This window comes from Cryptosporidium andersoni (assembly GCF_001865355.1).
Source record: "Cryptosporidium andersoni isolate 30847 chromosome Unknown contig_63, whole genome shotgun sequence".
Taxonomy (NCBI): domain Eukaryota; phylum Apicomplexa; class Conoidasida; order Eucoccidiorida; family Cryptosporidiidae; genus Cryptosporidium; species Cryptosporidium andersoni.
Window position 1 is genome coordinate 43859 of NW_027122887.1, and position 20952 is coordinate 64810.

The 20952-nt window shown below is 31.6% G+C and overlaps 11 protein-coding genes across 11 annotated transcripts in view; 5 read left to right on the plus strand and 6 right to left on the minus strand.

The window, feature by feature from the left end:
* Positions 1-114: 114 nt before the first annotated feature.
* Positions 115-1623, minus strand: cand_018120 (serine threonine protein phosphatase; the record flags this gene model as incomplete). Its single annotated transcript, XM_067212046.1, has 1 exon — positions 115-1623. One exon carries the CDS (start codon positions 1621-1623, stop codon positions 115-117), a length of 1509 nt encoding a protein of 502 aa, XP_067067185.1.
* A 363-nt stretch (positions 1624-1986) lies between these two features.
* On the minus strand, positions 1987-2655 carry cand_018130 (60s ribosomal protein L10; the record flags this gene model as incomplete). The annotated part of the gene is made up of 1 exon (XM_067212047.1): positions 1987-2655. One exon carries the CDS (start codon positions 2653-2655, stop codon positions 1987-1989), a length of 669 nt encoding a protein of 222 aa, XP_067067186.1.
* A 386-nt stretch (positions 2656-3041) lies between these two features.
* cand_018140 (ubiquitin-conjugating enzyme family protein) lies at positions 3042-3667 on the plus strand (the record flags this gene model as incomplete). Its single annotated transcript, XM_067212048.1, has 3 exons — positions 3042-3056; positions 3115-3250; positions 3336-3667. 3 exons carry the CDS (start codon positions 3042-3044, stop codon positions 3665-3667), a joined length of 483 nt encoding a protein of 160 aa, XP_067067187.1.
* Positions 3668-3721: 54 nt separating this feature from the next.
* cand_018150 (uncharacterized protein) lies at positions 3722-5104 on the minus strand (the record flags this gene model as incomplete). The annotated part of the gene is made up of 1 exon (XM_067212049.1): positions 3722-5104. One exon carries the CDS (start codon positions 5102-5104, stop codon positions 3722-3724), a length of 1383 nt encoding a protein of 460 aa, XP_067067188.1.
* Positions 5105-5328: 224 nt separating this feature from the next.
* Positions 5329-6417, minus strand: cand_018160 (uncharacterized protein; the record flags this gene model as incomplete). Its single annotated transcript, XM_067212050.1, has 1 exon — positions 5329-6417. The coding sequence occupies one exon, from the start codon at positions 6415-6417 to the stop codon at positions 5329-5331; it is 1089 nt and encodes a 362-aa protein (XP_067067189.1).
* A 255-nt stretch (positions 6418-6672) lies between these two features.
* On the plus strand, positions 6673-7427 carry cand_018170 (uncharacterized protein; the record flags this gene model as incomplete). The annotated part of the gene is made up of 6 exons (XM_067212051.1): positions 6673-6681; positions 6732-6815; positions 6888-6941; positions 7005-7160; positions 7223-7314; positions 7373-7427. 6 exons carry the CDS (start codon positions 6673-6675, stop codon positions 7425-7427), a joined length of 450 nt encoding a protein of 149 aa, XP_067067190.1.
* A 416-nt stretch (positions 7428-7843) lies between these two features.
* cand_018180 (formin-like family protein) lies at positions 7844-12592 on the plus strand (the record flags this gene model as incomplete). Its single annotated transcript, XM_067212052.1, has 1 exon — positions 7844-12592. The coding sequence occupies one exon, from the start codon at positions 7844-7846 to the stop codon at positions 12590-12592; it is 4749 nt and encodes a 1582-aa protein (XP_067067191.1).
* Positions 12593-12951: 359 nt separating this feature from the next.
* On the plus strand, positions 12952-15012 carry cand_018190 (hec ndc80p family protein; the record flags this gene model as incomplete). Its single annotated transcript, XM_067212053.1, has 1 exon — positions 12952-15012. One exon carries the CDS (start codon positions 12952-12954, stop codon positions 15010-15012), a length of 2061 nt encoding a protein of 686 aa, XP_067067192.1.
* A 284-nt stretch (positions 15013-15296) lies between these two features.
* On the plus strand, positions 15297-16106 carry cand_018200 (uncharacterized protein; the record flags this gene model as incomplete). The annotated part of the gene is made up of 1 exon (XM_067212054.1): positions 15297-16106. The coding sequence occupies one exon, from the start codon at positions 15297-15299 to the stop codon at positions 16104-16106; it is 810 nt and encodes a 269-aa protein (XP_067067193.1).
* A 280-nt stretch (positions 16107-16386) lies between these two features.
* cand_018210 (uncharacterized protein) lies at positions 16387-16806 on the minus strand (the record flags this gene model as incomplete). Its single annotated transcript, XM_067212055.1, has 1 exon — positions 16387-16806. One exon carries the CDS (start codon positions 16804-16806, stop codon positions 16387-16389), a length of 420 nt encoding a protein of 139 aa, XP_067067194.1.
* A 767-nt stretch (positions 16807-17573) lies between these two features.
* The window catches only part of cand_018220 (uncharacterized protein), a gene marked incomplete at both ends in the record, with an annotated part of 4120 nt that continues 741 nt past the window's right edge, over positions 17574-20952 (minus strand). The window contains one exon of the mRNA XM_067212056.1: positions 17574-20864. Coding sequence (XP_067067195.1) covers positions 17574-20864 — 3291 coding nt within the window. The remainder of the gene's footprint in view (positions 20865-20952) is intronic.

The window sequence follows — 20952 nt, forward strand, 5'->3', positions numbered from 1 at the left end:
ATTAATTGTATATTCTAATTCACTACAAAGGAAAAGAAATGTGAATTAGTGGAAATTAGCAACAACAAAGAAAATAATGAAGTTAGCACAAAATAGTTACAATAATTGATTATTCTAAACAGATGGTCTTCTTTCATTAGGAGCATCTAGAGATTTAGCCTTATTAAACTTTTGTAATTCATTTTCTAGTGCATCTTTACCTCCTAATAGTAATCCCATAGGGATTCTATGGCCAGGTGTCACACCTTTCAACTTAACAATTAGCTCATTTTGTTGTCTTATTGTTGAGAACACTCTCATAATTCTTGCAACACTTTGAACTTTCTTTCGCAAAGTATCTGCTCGTTCTCTACTAATACTGGAAGATGTACCAGGTAGGCGTACAGTATGACTAGTTACTATTGAGTCTTCAGTTAGTTTATTCTGATCATTTAGACAAAATATATCTATAACTTTTCGTACATCTTCAGGGATATCTTCATCTTCAATATTTTCTGTATCAGTAGAAGCTGCCACAGGTTGAAGAATTGCATATAACATTTCTGTTACTTTTTCTGATACAAATGGTAAAGACCAAGAAAAAATATCCAGAAAGTTCGGTAAATGATATGGATGAGGTGAAAAGTTGAATTGCTGAATATTCAAAGTATTGTTCTCAAACTTTAATATTGCACCTTTATTGTTATATATGTCACAATAGTTAGGAGCACTAAAAATCGTAATTACTGAAGGAAATCTGGTTTTCATATTTGGATTATGCATTTTAAACCCTTCAAGCTGTGCTTCATGTGCTCGTACTATAGACAACAGACCATTTTGATCCAGAAACTTGTTACTGGCTTGTGCAGCGAAGAAAAATGAACACCCTCTAACATCATTTATAACAAATGGCTCAGGAGAAGATACTGTATTATCCTTATCATCAAATGGATCTGCCCACAAAATATCACAATATAAACCAGATCTAGGGGGTTCTTGAAATCTATTAATTGAAAGAATTTGATCTATAGATTTTAACTCAGGAGAGAGTCCTCCATGTACACAAAAGAATTTTCCATTCACCACAGCAGCTATAGGAAATGTATCAAATGAGTCCATAAAATAGTGGTGAATAGTAATATCATATTTATATTCGCATTCATCTCTGAAATTAAAAAAAGCTGTCATTTGTCTACATTCGTGATTTCCACGCAACATAAAGAAACTGTCAGGATAATTAAGTTTTAAACAAAATAACAAAAGTAAAACTTCAACAGAAAATGAACCACGATCAACATAATCACCAAGAAAAAGATATTGGGTTTTATCAGGGTCTCCTCCAACATCCAATAATTTAACTAAGTCATAAAATTGGCCATGGACATCTCCTACTACTGTAATAGGATCTCTAAGACGTAGTAGGTTAGATTCACTTCCGGTAATAACTGAAACACGTCTTATTATCTCAATTACATCATCCTTACGAACTCTTCCCTCACGCAATAAATGTAGCTTCAATGTTCTCCAATCAGGTTTTCCCTCAAGGCCCTCAGGAAATAAAAGTTCTCTGGACAGTGGTAGTGGAGGAGGGGGTTCCACATCTTTAACAACACGGTCATTTAATGGATCTTTTAAAGGTTGCATCAAATTAATTCAACCAGTCCAAAAGTTCAGACCTTAGGTGTTTACATGAAAATATTCAAAATCGTTCCAGTATTTACTAGGAAAAATTCCATATGATGAGCGCCAAAACTAGGCGCTACAGCCACACTAGGTCTCCTAAAGTTTTGGATAAGACGTCAAGAGAGTATAGCAATTTAAAGTAAGATACAACCCCTTTAGAGAACTCACTTATTAGAAATTCTATTAAATGTTTGATACTCACTAGAAGTGATAAACTTCTGATGTACAAATATGCTTATAATCTAGTATAGCCTATATTGCTAAGTATGATATTTAAGCATAAGTAGAAGTCCCCACATGTATACATAATTCTATCATTTACACCTATTCATCTACAGGAATATGAATATTTGCAGCCTCTGGGAATATTCTTGATAGTGGCCCACGGCAACTAATGTATTTGCAACCTACACCATCAGGTATTATCCTCCCCTCAGCTTGATATCTTAAGTATTCCTCCTTTGTAAACTTTGTAAAACCCCATTTGTCTGATACAACAACCTTCTGTCTTCCTGGAAACTTGTACTTTGCCCTCCTTAATGCCATAACTGCAGTTTGTGTCTTATCTTCCTTGCACCTAATTGACATTAATATCTGTCCAATATGTACACGAGCTGCTGTACCAGTTGGTTTGCCAAAAGCACCTCTCATACCTGTCTGTAGCCTATCGGCACCAGCACATGAAAGCATCTTATTAATTCTTAATACGTGGAATGGATGCACACGAATACGTAGGTGGAAGTTATCTTTACCACAATACTTGATCATGTACTTATTTGCTGAAATACGAGCTGCTTCCAAAGCTTCACTTGAGATCTGTTCATATTCATCAGATACTAAATGTACAACAGCAGGGAACATATCACATTCAGCTTTCTTTCGTCCAACATCATATATTCTAATCTTAGGATCAGGTACACCACGGCAGAAGCGAGATTTTGGGTATGGCTTGCCTTTGCAATAACGGTAGCATCTAGCTGGACGACGAGCCATTTACTATTAAAACTTTTAAATTAGAGAATTGCAACAAATAGTCTCAGTAATTCTGCAAATATGTTTAATTAGCAGATTTTTAGAACCTCTTTGGGAAAGTATAAACATTATCTCTGCTAATAGTATTAGTAAAGACGAGACAATAAGAGAGGCACTACCGCCTAATATAGCAATAAGTGTAATTGAAACAAAGTGGATAGTCCTGTCTTTAGATAGTGGACTAGGTGTAATAAAATTAACGCGACAAACTGGAATGCCATATAATATAACCCAATTTTATTTTACCGGTTTCTGTTTCCTTTTTACTTTAGGGAAGGTTTAGAAAAACTAAAATTTTTTGTTTGAAATCTTATTTACTAATATTTCAATACGTTTCTAAGTACTAAATGTCTACTGTTGCGGTAAGAGTACTATAAACGCACTTTTGATGAACCCTTAGCACTTCAAATATATATGTAGAGACGTAGGATTGTCAGTGATATTAATAAAGTCAGAAAGGGATCCTATTCAGGCATTTTTGCAATGCCATTTGTGGAGAACATGATGTTCTGTCATGCAATTATAAATGGACCTGAGGGCACTGTTTGGGAAAGTGGTATGTTTTAGATTTACAATGCAAAGTCTTTATATAACTAGGTAATTTTATATTTCTAACTTTAAATATTGCAATTAATATTTAGGGACCTTCCATTTAATAATTCACTTTACGGAGGAATATCCAACAAAATCTCCAGAAGTGAGATTTCTAAGTCGTATATACCACCCTAATATTTATCCAGATGGTCGTATATGCTTAGATATATTGCAAAATCAGTGGAGTGCATTATTTGATATATCTTCAATTCTAACCTCTATTCAATCACTTCTTAATGATCCTAATCCAAACTCACCAGCAAATATAGAAGCTTCTGAAACCTTCCTTAAGAATCCAAATCATTATAATAGTATTGTACTTAAATGTGTAGAAGATAGTTGGTGTTGTCCTGATTATACTTTACCAGAAGATGTATAAAATTAATGTGATTACTCCGTTATCTTCAGTTTATATTAGACAAATATTTAGATTTTATAGTACACTTAACTTCTCCCATTGGTTGTACGCATTTGAAAGTATCAAAGATTCAATATGTCTGTGTAAACTTTCAGGTATTACAATGTAACTTGGATTATTTAAACCTACATCAGATAAAATTAAGTGGGATTTAATCTCAAGTAATTTATATTTACAATAAGGGTATTGTTTCTGCATAGAATATAGCAGAGATTTATAAAGACATGACCATAAATTTGTAATCATAATTGGTTTTATCGGGGAAGATATCATACTTTTATCTATACCAAATCCCTTGTTTCCACCTAAAGATTTACCTTTACCTTTACCTTTACCTTTACCTTTACCTTTACCTTTACCTTTATCTAGAGAACCAGGAAAGTTATTATTTGTATTATCCATCATAGAAAGTTCTTCTTCATAAAGAACAGACTTTACAAACTGCTTCACATATACGCTCAGTAATTGATACATTGTTTTAGCAGCATTGTCACTAAAAAACGTAGTTTTCATTTTCTTTGTTGAGGAAAGTAACAGATAACTTTCAGTAAAAAAATCTCCACCACCTTTAAAGGTCTTATAAGTATATTCCCTATTAATAATATTATTAGAATAAAGTTCCAATTTCTCTATCCATTTAGAAATGTCATTTGTATTATTTGAAGATGGTTTATTTGATATCTCAGGCATATCTATATTTGAGTAATTATTTGAAGGACCCGTTAAATCAACACCAACAATTGCAGGTACATTTCGTTTAAGTACATGGTTCAATATTTGCAGGAGTACATCTTCTTTAGCCTGCATATTGTAATATCCTCCATGACGGCTTATTGTCTTTTTAGTATTATGCATATAAGATGTAGAACCGGATGAAGTAATATTTTGATTAGTCACATCTTGCGATATCCCCACAGCTTGATTTGACAAAGTAGTATCACTGATATATTGGTTACCATTCTTTGTAATAGTAGACAAGTAGTGAGATAAATATGGATATACAGTATTCTCCACCATTTCAACCAACTGAATATTTTTTAATAAATGCATTAAATGAAGTCTAAAATTATTTGGAGTGATATTGTTATTTAATACCGAAGAAACTAGATAGAGAGCTTTATCCAGACTTTCCCCAGGTAAAATACGAGCCAATATTTCTCTTATTGAATTATTAATATGAAATATATTTGTATTTACACTATATACAGTATTGTTACTAGAATGATTAGGATAATGGTTTATCAAATGATTAACCTGACTAGTAACATGGTTGCTAGTATTATTTCTAATAACATTACTAGAATTATTTAAATTGGATTGAATCTTACAACTTTCACTTCTGTAACTCATGCTTGCATAATTAGTACCACAATTTCTTAAGTTATTTCCATCTTCCATACTTTAATTTAAAGGGTAAATTACTTTCTCAAAACTGTTTAATATAATAAAAACTAATGCAGCGCAATAGCGCGATTATTTCCATATTGTTATTTTAAGAAGATTTGTAATACTTAAGTATCACAGCAAGAATTAGAAAAATAACACATATTGTCATCTTTCTGTGTAATCTCACTTATAAGCTTAATAAATGGATGATAAATGTAAGTTTAATAAAATACTGATTAATTATGCTCTGTATAACTATTTGGATCCTGTCTTTGATTTTCCACTGTTTTCAAGACTTTATCAATATCAATAACTTCATCTGTTCCACACAAACTAGTTATCCAAGCTTCTGCACTGACTTGATCTAATTTGGCTTTCCAAACCATTAGCAAATCACGAACAGCTTTTCTTGTAACCTGACTCTTATTCACTGTCCACTCATTATAAAATTGTATCAGATATTTTGCTGTCTCTTCTGGATATTCACATCCTTCACAAACCTTGTTAGCAGCCTCTATAGTCAGCTGAGAACCATAGGTAGTTTTCAAAGCTTCTAGAAGATCAATAGATGGTAAAAAAGTCTCAGTATCTGCTAATTCTCTAATAGTCGTAGATATTTGGCTTACTAATACTTTTTCAGAACTATCTTTACGAGATGTTTTCGACTTAAGATTTGTATTGATCATAGGTTTGTCACTTGCTTCTACATTTATTAAAGTTGTAAGAAATTCAGTATAGTTAAATCTATCACCCAGTGAAAATTTAGACAGAATTACTTCTGCTTCTTCACGAGTTAAAATATCACCACCGATGGCTGTTAACCATAAAAATTGTTTCTTTGTAATCATACCATCCCCTTTTGAATCATAGTTCCTAAAGAAGGATGCCATATAATCTACGTGGTCTTCAGGATGAGTAATTGTCAGAGTCCATTTAACAAAATCATCTAATGTAACTTTACCGCCTGTAGTACTCTCTAATTTTTCAATATCTTGATTAGAAGGGGAAAGCCCTATTCTATGAACAAGGTGACTAGCTTGCTTTATGTTACAGATACCTCCTGATGCTACTTCATTAAACATGTCATTTATTAAATTCTCTTCCTTTTCTTCAATGACAGCATCAAAAACTTCAGATTCTACGTCACTTTGCTCTTGAAATTTGGGTCCTGTATCATCTGAGTTAGATTGGGTCTCATCGTCATCTGAATAGTATCCTACAAATACTCCGTATTCAATACGCTCCGATTTCTTCAAGTCCCTCATAATCTCTCCACAACCTCTTGAGCATACTCCACAGCCCAAAGATTCAAAGAAATTTATCATTGATTATTTTCTCAGCTTAGGGTAATTCTTCTTTAAATGTTACTTATATACTAAATGAATACCTCTTGTCTGTCAATCTAGACAAAACATGCAACTTTTTAGCGCTTCTCAATTCCCGCTTATATATATGCGCATTTTTTTCTTTGAGATTACTAAAACTTTGTGAGGACACATCATTTAATTATCAACTATAAGAAGTAATTCTAAGAAATTTGTTAAGATTACTAGCCATTTTTATTATAACTAATAGCTAGAATGAAGTTGGTAGGCAAATATTTAATATATATAAATATATTCACTACTTTCTAATAAAGTCTGAAATTTGTCCATTTTCTTCTTATTTCTACCCTAATCATCAGAGTAGAGATCTTATAGAAGCTTCTTTTAAGGATTCAGCTGTAAGTAAATGAATATCTAACTAATTACTGAAAACAGATACAATACTTAATTACTTCAATATTTCATATTAGGGAGGAGGTACATCTATAATTAGTAAGAAAGCTGGAGAAATAGCTAGAAGTATGGTAAGATTCATTTAATACTCCTAATATATATAGTTTTATTTTTTTTTGTTTCAAATTCAACAGGGATTAGCACCTTCTGAGGCAGAAGTTACCCATTTTGTAAAGTCAGTTGGTCCCCAATGTGACTTGAATTCATTTATGCGATTCTGTGATTCTATTAGCCATCCTGAAGATACCTATGAAAATCTAGTTCAATTTTTTCGTCTATATGATATAAAAGTAAGCTAAGACAATTCTTTAGTTGTTATTTCTCAATTTCAACTATCTTTAATAATATGTAGAATACGAAAACTATTACGAAAAAGTTGTTTACTTCATTATTTGCAAATACTGGGGAATGTTTACAAGACAAGGATATAGAAGACCTACTAATGTAAGTAATTCTCTTTATTGATTCCAAATAATTATATTACTAAGTATTTAATATTCAGTGATTTTGCATCACCCGATGGAAACTTTGATTATGAAAAGTTTTTGAAAGAGTAAGTTCAAATATTGGTTAACCAATTACTGTGTAGGATAGTTGATATATTGTACGATGAAATTTCTATTAGGATATTATCATGAATATTTAATGAAATAGATAATTCAAAAGTAGCTAAGAGATCTTACATAACAATGTATGATATTCTGAAAAGTACTATATATGATATAATAGATTAAATACTAGTGATTTATTAGAAAAAAAATTTATAGTTGAATTTTTGACTTTTTTTTGATTCACTGATTTTTTTCATTAGATTGTGTGTAGCCTAGAGTGTGTACCATGACTAGTGTGTAGAAGAGGCCTTAAAGAAATTTAAAGAGTTAAGATTCCAAAGAGAATATGGAGAAAGATAGGGACTCTAACAAGGCCAAGATATCATTAAATTCTATTTATTTGGTTTATATTCTCAATTATTATGTTGTCACCTAAAAACCTGCAGGGTAAAGCCTTATTGGGGGCTAAGGGTCCTCCAAAGGTGAAAAATAGTGGTCCTCTTCTTAAATTAACATCTAATTCAGCTAAAATTGCTAAACCCACATCATCAACTCCAAAAGTAGATTTAAGCTTATCAGGTAAATCTTTTATAGTTTCAAAAGAAGATATACCCTTGAAACCTTCTATTAAGGGATCTTTACTTGGAAAAAAATTGCCAAGAGAAGACTTAACAACTTTGAAATTAGATCCAAACATATCGAATAAAGATCCATTAAATCCGAAATTAAGTAATAGTGCATCATTAGAAAAAAATCTAGATACCAAGCCTAATGGTGAAGTGCAGAAAGTTCCTATGTCTAGTACAAACATACTTCCAGGATATAATGATAGTAGCACACTATTGGAAGGAACTTTCCCATTTGATATTGGTCCAGCTCATAAGCTGATTTTTCAGGACAAAGTTCAAACTAATATGCCATCAAATGATGCCTGGCAAAGTTTGAATATTTTAAAAAGAGAGCAGGAAATGTTTCAATTACATGTTAGCGTATTGGACCCAAAATTATCAGAATCTGCAGAGCATTCACTAGCAGCTTTGAGCCAAAGTTTTAAGGAACAACTAGCAGTAAGACATTTCACATTGACAACTGCTGAAAAAAATAATCTTTTGTTTGGAAAAGCAACTAAGGCACGACCGCAAACAGTTAGTGAGAAATTTGGAATAATGAGTGATTCTCTTTTACTATTACAACGTCTTGAAGATACAAGAATTGAAGGGGAGATACATGAAATACAAAGGATATCTCGAAGGTTACGAACCTTAGCTATAGATTCATTTATGAAGTCTCAATATGCAGATGCTCTTCTAAAGGCTCTTCATTGTTATGAATTATGTAGAGCATTCCTATCAAAATTATTGGGACACCCATTAGAAGGTGTAATGGTTGTAGAATTGATTATAATTAGTAAATGTTGTGGTTTGGCAGGTGATTTAGCTAAAGGAGAAGTATACCTACGTGAATTACGATATCTTGTTGAGAATACAATAATGGTTGTGGCCAATGACATAAATAATGTAAATAATGTTAAATCTATATCTGGAAATCCTCCAAATAATGTTACTGGTGTTTCTACACAATTATTGAGTGGAATGTCTGGTAATAATGCTTCAGTTCAAGGTCCTACTATATCATGTGAACCATCTGTATTATGTAGTCTTGTGTTAACTTTAGCAGATTTATGCAGTTTGTATAGAGATCATAATTCTGCGAAATTTTATTTTGAGAAATATTTGCTTCTAATATATCGGATTTATGGTTCTGAAGATTTGGTAATGAGTGATGCCTATTTAACCGTAGCTAGCTACTATTTTAGAATTAAAGATTTTGATACATGTAAAAAACACATTTTAGCTTGTTTGGAGATCAGAATAGATATTCTTGGTGATCATGATAAAGTTCCACCCCATCCAAGAGTTGCTGATTGCTATTCAAATTTAGGACTTATATGTCGACTTACTGGTGAAATTAAACTTGCAATGCAATATATTATGGTTGCATTAGATATGCAAATGAGGATAAATCGCAGAAGAGATTGTTTAGCTGTTCAAGATTGCATGTTGGCTTTAGGATGTATTTTTCATCAAGCTGGAAATTTCAGATATGCTCTAGAAATATACAATGAAGTATATAGATTTCGTAGAGAATATCTTGGTTTTATGCATACAGATACTCGATTTGTATATCACCTTATTAGGCAGTTAGATGCTGATACACAGGTATATATATCTGAAAATTCTCAGAGTTATACTAGTTTAAATATGAAACAAGATATATTTGAACAAGATGATGGAGAATTTCAGAATCCTATTTCATTGGCTGAAAATAGGTTAAGACATATAGTTAAAGAGGCGATTGGAAGAGCCCAGAAGTTATCTTCAATAATGTATGAAGAGTCAGCACTTTTGGCAAGTCCGCTAGCACCTAGTATAGATCAATTTCGATATAAGCAATTGGAAACATTTCTCTATAATACAAAGTATAAAAAGAGCTTAAAAAGTCAATCACTTTTTGATAAGAAACAGGCATCACAAATTATGTCTGTTTCACGTATTCGTGCTTTATATGGAGAAACTTTCCAAAGTATGACTGTTAACTCAACGGTGATACTCCCTCATTTGCAAATAAGAATTACAGGTCCCGATTATTTAGCTGTTTCAACGATGCTTGCATTGCCACCATTTGCAAAAGGAAGGCGTAGGAGGCTTCCAATAGTTAATATACCAAAACTACAAAAGGGATTTGCTGTGATGGGAGAACAAGGTGTAACAATGACTCTAAATGAAGATGTAATTCCTATTCTGAAGGAGTGGCAAATACCTGAACCCTGCGTTACCTTAGAAGGAAAAGTTACTATAGAGGAACAGAAAAATGCTAATATAAAAGTTCCCTATTTGTTACCTTTGGTTGACTCTCAAGGGACAAATGATATAAAAGCTTATTATAAAGAGACAATTTGGGTACCAAATCCAGTATATCCTCTATATGTAACTCGTATATTAGAAGAATCTGATTGTATCTCAGATATTAATGATCTGACAAATTCAACAGCTTTAAATGATTCAACTAATTCAGTTAAATCGAGACTTGCAAAGTGTTCTATGTCTTTACCTAGTAATACTGAGCTTGAAAGTATTACTGGCATAAGACCTGGAATTGAAGATACCGACTCTGGACGTTTACCTTGTGTTGAATGTATCAATAGTCAAGGTAAAGTAATTTTAAAGTTACCTTACTCACTAAACTTAGAATCATTTGCATGTGCCTCTACAAGATTAACTTTAATGGCTGCAAATCAATGGAATTTACCACTCCAGCATTCTAATCAAACTTCTCCTGTTGTTCCAGGATCAGGATTAGAAGATCTATTAGGTTCAATGGCTCAGTGCAAGCCTTTTGATGGCACTTCTGCGCCAAATTTCGATGTTATACCTACCGGTATTCCACTTGCAAATCTATTAGAGGGAATAGGTACTATCCAAGCACCCATTGTAAAAACTGAATCAAAAGAAGTACCAAAAGCTAAATCTGATGCTAAATCACCACCAGCAAAAGGACCTGAAGCAAAAGGGAAAGGTCCACCAGTAAAAGGTGCTCCATATGGAAAAGGTGCTCCTCCACTGGGAAAAGGGCCACCTGGTTTGAAAGGTCCACCAAAGGGAAAGGGTACAAAAACTTTTGGAAAAGCAAAGAAGTTCTCTGGTCCACCTAGTAAAATAAAAAAATTACACTGGGACAAAGTTGAAGATATCCAAAGTACTATTTGGGATGTCAAAGAACCTGTGAAATTGGATTTTGGAAATTTGGAAGAAATATTTGGTCTAGATACTAATAAATCTAAGAAAGCAGGTCTAGAAATAAAGAAACCTAAAGTATTACAAATATTACCAGATTCTAAGAGAGCATACAATATTAGCATTGCTCTTTCACGTTTCAACAATTATACATATCAACAATTAAGAGATGCCATACTAGATTTAGATGAACATATTTTAGATGTAGAAGCTACTGAGGCTTTAATATCAATGAGTCCAACACCAGAAGAAATGACTATAGTCAAAGAGTTTATTGATGCAGGTGGCGACTTAACACAGCTAGATAAACCTGAACAATTCATTGCTGCAATGATTGGTATTCCATTATTTACTCAAAGATTAAATGCGCAGCTGTATAAATTAACATTTAATAATACTTGGAACACTTTAGAAGGCCCCTTAGAAGATATGTTAGGAGCTTGTAATGAAATTCGTAGTAGCTTGAAGCTAAAAAAAGTATTCTCAATTATTTTATGTATTGGTAATATAATGAACAGTAATACAGATAAGGGAGATGCTAAGGGCTTTAGAATAAGTTCCTTATCTAAACTAAGTGAAGTACGCTCTTCTACAAAGCCTGTCAGAACATTAATACAATATATTGGAGATATTATATGGCGTGATAAACCCGAATTACTTAATTTAGCAGAATCTTTAAATTTACTAGAAAAGGTAACCAAGTGTGACTTGGGCATTATTGAAGGTGAAATTCAATCGCTTTCTAATGGTCTGACTAAGCTACAAAATACTATGAAATTGGCTCAGAAAACAAATGAACAGACTGGACCCTTGGGGGATAAAGACCCTATTGCAAAGATATTATCAGAATTTATTGCAGATGCAGAACCTAAAATAGATGATTTGAATGCCACACTCAAGACAACTAAAGAACAACTAGAGAAAATTGCATTATATTTAGGAGAACCACAAGTAGCCATTCCAAAAATTGTATGGGCAGACTTCTTTAGTACTCTTTGGACATTTATTTCAACTCTTGATAATATAAGAAGAGCCAAAGAAGAAGAACAAAAAAGGCAAAAACAAAAAGAGAATACTATGCAAAGAGAAAAGAATTCTACATCAATAAAAATTAAGGCAACGGAGAAGAAGATTAGTGGGATTTCAAAACGCACAACTCTAGCAGCTAGACCAGTATTACAAAAACAACGTATGGTTGTAACAATGGCCCCAAAAGCTAATGCTGTAAAGACAAGTAAGCTTGATGAAATGGCAAGCTGGTTTGCATCTAGCCCAACTGAGACTCAAACCCCAGCCTTCCTTCAAGATATCTCACAACAGCCTGCTGACATATCTACTGATTATACCCAATTAGATGTTGATGTTGATTTATGGTAGTATACTCTTAGTATAACTTTATCAGTGCAAATTATGAAATATAAAGCTTCTAATAAATGTATATTTCTAATTATATATTTGATATATAACTTCACAGATACAAATTGAATGCTTAATGTGTATTTACAAATTACTAAGGTATTAATAAGTTTGATTAACGTTTTATAGCTACATGCAAATTTTGCATGTACATTCCCCACATCACGTAACAACACAACCTCCTATGTGGGCGCTAAACTTTGCAGCACTTAACCACATTATGTAACTGAGTCAAAAGAAGTATTTGCTAAGTTCTATTATTAATATAACTGTATTAGTTCGAATAATACATTTTACATGAGCAAACAGGGTCTAGATTAATGAATTCGGGTATTCCACATCAGCTTGGTGCAAATTCAGCAAGGAGAGGAGGTTCAAACGACATTCTCCCAGCTTCTGCAACTCGTCCTACAACGGGTACTAATAAGGGACAGTCTCCAACCCACTATGCAACTACATCATTCTCTATTAAAGGCACTGGATTAGCGGTAGGTGGAATATATAAAGGGGTGTCAAATCAAAACATCCCAGTGAACTCTAATAACCGTGTAATGAAAAGTAATGTGAATTCAAATACCACATTTATAAATTCAGGTAATAATTCTGGTAGTTATCAGAATATTTCTGTAAATTCTCTAACAGCATCCTCAAGAACGAGGAATTATAGTGATAATAAAAGAGAAGGATTAAAAACAATATTAACATTTTTGAGTAAAAGAGGTTACCATGGGCAAATTAATCCAAAATCTTTGAGTAGTCCAACAAGAACACTTTATTTAGAAGTTTTGCAGTTTATTATTAATCAATATGATCCAAAAATCAAGCTGAGTAGACCAGATGAAGATATACCAAGATTTTTTAAGGATATTGGATATCCATTTACAATAAATAAAACTACAATAATAGCACCTGGTGCACCTAATACATGGCCACAACATATTGCAGCAATGTCTTGGCTATGTGAGCTACTGGATTATGAACAGGCTACATTTCCATATTTAAACTTTAGTAAAGAAGGTGAACTAAATTTTGTTCCAGACTTAACAGGTACGAGTACATTGGCAAATGCCTTTACTGGAACTGCTGGTAGCATGAATGCAGATCATATGTCAATTGATTCAGCAAAGCTATTATCTCAGACTTTAAATAAAAGGCTTAGTGAAAGTTATAAACTGTTTTTAGGTGGACAAAGTGATGGTGGATTATTAGCTGAAACATTAGAAGCCTATTGTCGTGAAAGAAAAGGCCAAGCCCAACAAGCATTTGATAGGAAAAAACAAGATTTGGAACAAATGCAAATGGAAATGCAAAAGATTCAGCATGAGTTACAAGAAGGTGATCTGTTATTCCAAAAAAATCATACTTTATCGCAAGATATACTAAAAATGGAATATGCAGTGGGGCAGTGTTTAACAGCAATTAGACAGGTAGATAATTCCTATAGTGACAAAGAGAACATTATGCAAATAAAAAGAAAGGAATTACGTACTATTGAAGATGAAGTGGAAAAGTTACAAAAAAGAATTGCTACACAAAGTATTCAGAGGGATGATGTATCGAGAGTATACCAGGACATGAAAGTAAAACGTCAAACAATCCGTAATCTGAGAAGTGATCGTGAAAAAGCAGAAAAGGAAAATTGGGCTTTAGAACTTCAAATAGAGGAATTATCAACAAAGCTTTATCAGTTAAGTAGATTGTGGAATAACAAATATCAAGAAATTATAAATATTACATCAAATGAAATAAGAAATCATGAAATTGGATCTTTTAATTCTTTGCAGAATTTATCTATGTCAATATTAAACTCTGATGAGTTGAATAACGAAACAAGAATAGATGATATTATTGGCCAAAGCTGGAGAAATATGAAACATAGCTGTAAAAAGTGCATAGTAGAGGTAGAGATGTGGAGAAGGAAGCTGAAAACACAGGAAATACAATTTAATGAGATAATAAAGAGTACAAAAGATACGATTATACAAAAGAAACAAGCATGTGATGCACTTGAAAAAAAGATAAGAAATTTAGATGGAGATATGACAGTTTGTGACAAGCGTGAAATGAGACAATTAGAGCAAATACAAGAAAAAGTCAAAAAGTACAAAACTGAATTTGAGCAAAAAAAAGATGAAGCCTTAAAGAGACTAGAGACTGCTAGAAGTAGAGTAGCAAAATTGGAACAACAACTTGTTCTTGCTGAAAATCATGCAAAAAATGAGCTGCAACAATGCAAACAAGTTATAAATTCCGATGTTAGTCTACTACACAAACTTAAGAGTAATATATCACTATATATGTCTCAACTTCTTAATAATGTAGTTGAGACTAGCTATATGGAAGTAGAAAAGAATGAATTAAAGCTAACTGAATTAAAGTAAGGGTGAATAATAATTTTAAAGAATAGAACAATCACCGAATATATAATAGTGGGTATCAAGTTCCTCTATACTAATATATAAAAAGGTACTATAAATGTGCACATTACACGAGTAGCAAATATATAAATGATCTCGTAATATTTCTGCATTATGTAGCCTTTTATAATGAAATATAATTAATGCAAAACGCGAGATACGCAATTGTCTCCAAGTTACCGCAAAGACATATTATTGGTAATGGACTTCTTTCTAGCAATTAAACAATATTACATTTTTTCATTAGTATGAGTGTACAGTGTTTAATACTTGTTGATCAGAAGGATGAGTATATTTCTAGAGTACTGGATTACATAAGTAAGAGTGGCATTGTTGAATATATTGAAAATATAGAAAGTCTAATAAATCACAATCATGAGTATAGTGAATTGTGGATTGTTGGTTCTCCCGATTACATTTCATATATGACTTCGTTTATATATTTGCAAGATATTTATAAAGTAGTCCGACTCGGAGGAGTCGTGAAGATTATATGTTCGGTGGATCTTGGTATACAAGATATTAAGAAAAATGCTTTATTCTCGGGTTTTATAAATATGGATAGAACAGAGTCTAATATATTACTTGAAGATGGAGATGTCAAATTAAATCAGATATTATCATTTACAAAACCTACATGGGAGCTAGGTGAAGCTCATGCAATATTAGATGATATAGCTTTTGAACAAACACTCCCAAGTATGGAATCTTATATACAATTAGGTAAAGGCAAGGAAAGTTGTTCAAATAAGATAAGAGCTTGTAGTAATTGCACTTGTGGAAGATCCAAACTCGAAGAAGAAGTTGGAATTGAAGAAGCAAGGAGAATCTATTTAGAAAAAGCCAAAATAGGCACTGCTAGATCCAGCTGTGGAAATTGTTACAAAGGTGATGCATTTAGATGTAGTGGTTGTCCTTATAGAGGAATGCCTGCTTTTAAACCTGGTGAAAAGGTCCAGTTATTAGATAAATCCAAATCCCTAGATGTAGATATAGATCAATTTTCGGAAACTGTAATTGGAAATATAGCTTCAGGTGAGAAGGTTAAATTAGGATAAAGTGGATAGTAATATATTAGAATGTCTAATGTAATATAAGGTGACAATCTTATTGAATTATTTAGAGAATCGATTTTTTTTTTCTAGTGAAAATTACCTATCAGCCAACAATATTGAATCTAACACTTCATTAATATATCTATATGCAGTAGTAGTTCATCTTTAATAGATTGAATAGGACAGAAGATAAGAGTCTTTTGGTTTTATACTTTTAAGGGGGGGGGAGGTTCTCTTAACAATAATTTTTATTTCAACAATCTATTTGTTTTTATAAGTATATTTATGTTATATTCATATCTGATATAACTTGAGATATACTAATCAATATATTATTAAAGTCATTTATTCGTTTGACCAAATTCTTAACACTCATATCTATATTTTCAGTATATTCCTCTGTTTTCAACAATTCAATTTCATCTCTCATTCCATTTGAAGTAGCTGTTGTTAGTAAATTTGGAATAGCTATTGGATCTTTGTATATTTTCTCATAGGGGAATATAGCTAAGTGATGTGATGCAGGGGTTAATGTATCTTGAAATATACGTACACAAGCACATAAAGCTCCAATATCATTCAAATATTCTGGATAAGTTTGTTTAAATTGTTGACCAAGAGGTAATCTGTTAATACCATCTGATAGAGATCGAATATTAACTCCCATTTGAGAAATTAGACGAGACCAATTAGAATCATTCATCTTAATTTATGCTTAGTGAATATTTATCTTTATAACTTAACACAATTGTAATAATAATTTTATGTACAATTAATATGATGAGTAATGAGTAATTAATAGTAAGGTACCATCTTTACTTTAGTTCAGGAGACAGCAAAGATGTAATTGAAAATTATTTAAGCTTAATTATTATTAATAGGTGGCGGTGGGCTGCAATAACTAATTGAATAATCCCAAATTTATATCTTCTTAGTACATAATTCTCAACTTATATTAAGTAATAGACATACTATTAATCAAAATCCTACTTTGAAAGTGTAATAATATCCAAGTTTAGTTTCTTCTCTTATATAAGTATTTCTATATTCTTAAGTCGATTACATCATACTAATATACAATATTCTTTTTTAAATAAGGAATCGACATTAATTTATTAATAAAACAAGTCTATCAATAAAATTTACCTTAAATATCATACTGAAACTTAAGTAAATTTATCTGAATCCTTTGAACTTCACAATCTATATTATGAAACAAGTTATAAAAAAAAAGGAAATTTCACACCAATTAATTCTTAATAATTCATATTTAATTGGAATTTTTATTTTAGAAGTTTTCTTATATTCAAATAGTTGTAATAAGGGATTTGAAATCTTCAAATATATATCTACAAATATGAAATTAATTTTTTTGACTTAATAATTTAATAAAATATAATATTTAGTATATTAATATTTTTGAAAACAAAATAAAATTTAAAAATTTCACTGAGGACTTATTTATTAATTTTAGCTTATCACTGATCCGATATTTCTAGTTTCATTATCTTTTGATTTTATCTTTAAAACATGACTATTGAAAGCATTGATATAGCCATCAGCTAAGTTAGTTGAACCAAAATTACGATAACAATATTCATGAGCCAATTCATTTACATATTTTGCCAAAATCTCATTTGTATCTTTCCCTTTCTTTTTTGATACAAAACGATTTTGAGGATAAGCTTGTTGACGATATTTATCATTTGCATTACCCCTTACAGAGGTAATTAATCCTTCTAACATAGCAGATGCTGCTATAGCTCCACCACTAGATGATATTGATGACCCTAGTGAATTAGTGCAATTGTCAGCTGTATTCAAAATACATGCTTGATTACTTATATTTTCTGTAGAACTTGATCCACTATGTTGATTACTTGTACTATTGCCATCCAAATTAGGATTTTCACCACTAATTGCTGACCTAGATGATACTTTTCTCTTCATTCCACGTGTTGGATATTTAATTTTTCTTATATTTGTACTGGATGAATTATTACAACTTGTTGTAGTATAATCTATTGTTTCATTATAACCATGTGAATTTTCATTTAAATCTTCCATAATCCCAGTGCTTGATTCAACTCCAATATCAGCTTCACATAGACTATTATCATCAACAGTTGTTTCTTGTATTGTACAAGTTGTTGCAGCTTGTTGATGAATCTGGCCATCAATATATTCATCCCCATGTTGTTGATGCATAAATCTTAAAACTAAATTTCTATAAGATTCTAATTTATCAATTAAACATTCTCTTTCTTCTCTTTCATCTTGATCTTCATAATGTTGAGAGGGGAATTCTGGTGATAAAAATAATCCTGTTGGAGGTAGAATATGTGAAGATTGTTTATTCTCACGTTTTCTTCTTTGTTCTAATGCTGCAGTAGTCTGAATTGTCGATACTAATACTGGATCAACAACTTCCATTTCTAATAATTTTTTTTCCATATATGCTGCTTCTGTAGCTATATTATTATTATTATTATTATTCTCATCAAGTGAATTACTTTGTATATTAGTACAATTAAATATATCTTCATTGTTATCACTACTTACAAATCTTATTTGATTAATATTTGGAATATGATTTGTCTTGATAGTTATCAATTGTAATCCACTAATTTTATGTGCTAATTCCTGCTGAGGTGATAATTTGACAAGAACTGATGAAGAATCTAATTCTTTTTCTTTATTTTCATTACATATACTTTGTTCTGTAATTTCATCATTATTTGTTGCTTCACTTTGAGATCTAGTTGAATCTTCAATATTTTTACAAGACTCTAAATTCAAATCTTGAGATTCAATTCTTTTAATTGGTATCTCTTTCCTTAGTAAACCAAAATAATCACCTGCTATTGAGAGTGGAATATGTATACCCCTTAAATCATTTGTAATATGAGAGGAATCCCACTTTATATAGTTATTTGTTGTATATCTCAATGAACCCCTACTATTTTTATTATTATTAATATTATTATCTGTAACAAAAACAGTCTTTAATGGACCCTTTCTGACATCCCATTGAGTCATCTTATCAACCCATTCTGCATATAATCCAACCAAAGAATGATCTTTACCAGGAGTATCTTTTTCTAAAACAAATATTGGAGTATTTGAAGAGCCAGTTGTTACTATAGGTTCATGTCGATATGATTCTAATAAAGATCCACGAGTTCTATAACCTCCTATATTTGTAGAATTTGATAAATTATTGTTATTTGCACGACGTCCTCTATGTGATGTTATATATGTCTTTGCATAGCGATTCCCTGTATTTGATACACTTACATTATTTAATCCGCCAGTAGTATCTTCTTCACCTGATGATGAAACAATATATTTCACACTATTTCTACCTCTTCCTTTTCTTCCATATTCACATTCAGCCATATCATCATCACTTAGAAGTATATCATCATATCCATACCTTAAAGCAACAAAACGGCCTGATCTAGTTGTTGTTGTACTACCACTTCTCTTACCTCTTCCTGTTCCACTTGTCTCTGATTCTGAAGTCTTGTAAGATCTTGATGAAATTCCTGTATTTATACTACTACTTATTGTATTTAATCTACTTCCATCATAACCATATTCTTCTTTCTTATATCCTTTTATTTGTCCATTAAATATTTGATCTTCATCTGATCTCATTGCTATATTTGATCCATTTGCACGAGTTGAATTACTTGATGTATTGGTTTGTTTCCTTTGACCTGCTTGACGATCACAATATTTTGCTAATGCATGCCTAACTGATACAAATGCACTCCACATTGCTTTTTCAATATTATCTATACTTAATTGTTTCGATGCATTCACATTTACAAATAATTCATCTTGATCTATTGGAATTAATCGTTTTTTTTGATAACCAAGTGAATCACGAACTTCTTCTATTTGATATACAGTAAATTTAAAGCAATATCTTCGACGATCCCATTCTAAACGTAAACGTATTGCTGGTTTTGGAACAGAAGTTTCAAGTAATGTTTTAACTAAACTCTCTGCATGATTATGTAATTGTTCTAAATCATCATCTAATAAAAGTCCGGTTGAAGATGATTCAATTTTTTGGGAATTTTGTGATATTATAGGATTATTTCCTAGTAAATTAGATGTATCTATAATATGAGAATCTGTATTAGCTTGTATTGTTGATTGAAGATTTGTTGTTGGAGTCGGTGTTGGTGTTGCTGTTGTTGGTGTTGCTGCTGCAGCTGCTGCTGCAGCTGCAATAGAAGGATTAAAGGCAAAATATAAAGATGGATTAGGTGCAACTCTTGGTAACACAAAAAAGGGATTTAAATATCCTGGAACAATTCCAGATTGACCTGGTGGTGGTATCAATGCTGAAAGAGTAGGTGGGATTGTTGTATTAAGAGTTGGTTTATTATTAATTACTGTTGATGATGAAGAATTATTTCCATTATTATCTGATTTTGGTATTGTAGATGTTTGATTTGTTGTATTAGATGGAATGTGAGTATTATTTATTGTATTATTTACACTTAAAGCAATAGACTGCTGTACTTGAAGCAGAGCAGGTATTAAAAATGGATGAATTGGAAATTGTTGATTAATATTACCAGATAGTGATCCTACTGTAGCCCTAGGTATTTGACTCATTGTACATGTATTATTATTCTTTGTGTTAGATAGCATATTGTTCATTAATGTAGTTGATTGAAAAACTGTAGGATTTATAGTTTGTTTATTAACTATCATTGGATTCACAGATACATGCAAATTCTGCTGTTGTTGTTGATTTTGTTGTTGTTGTTGATTTTGTTGTTGTTGATTTTGTTGTTGTTGTTGATTTTGTTGTTGTTGTTGTTGATTT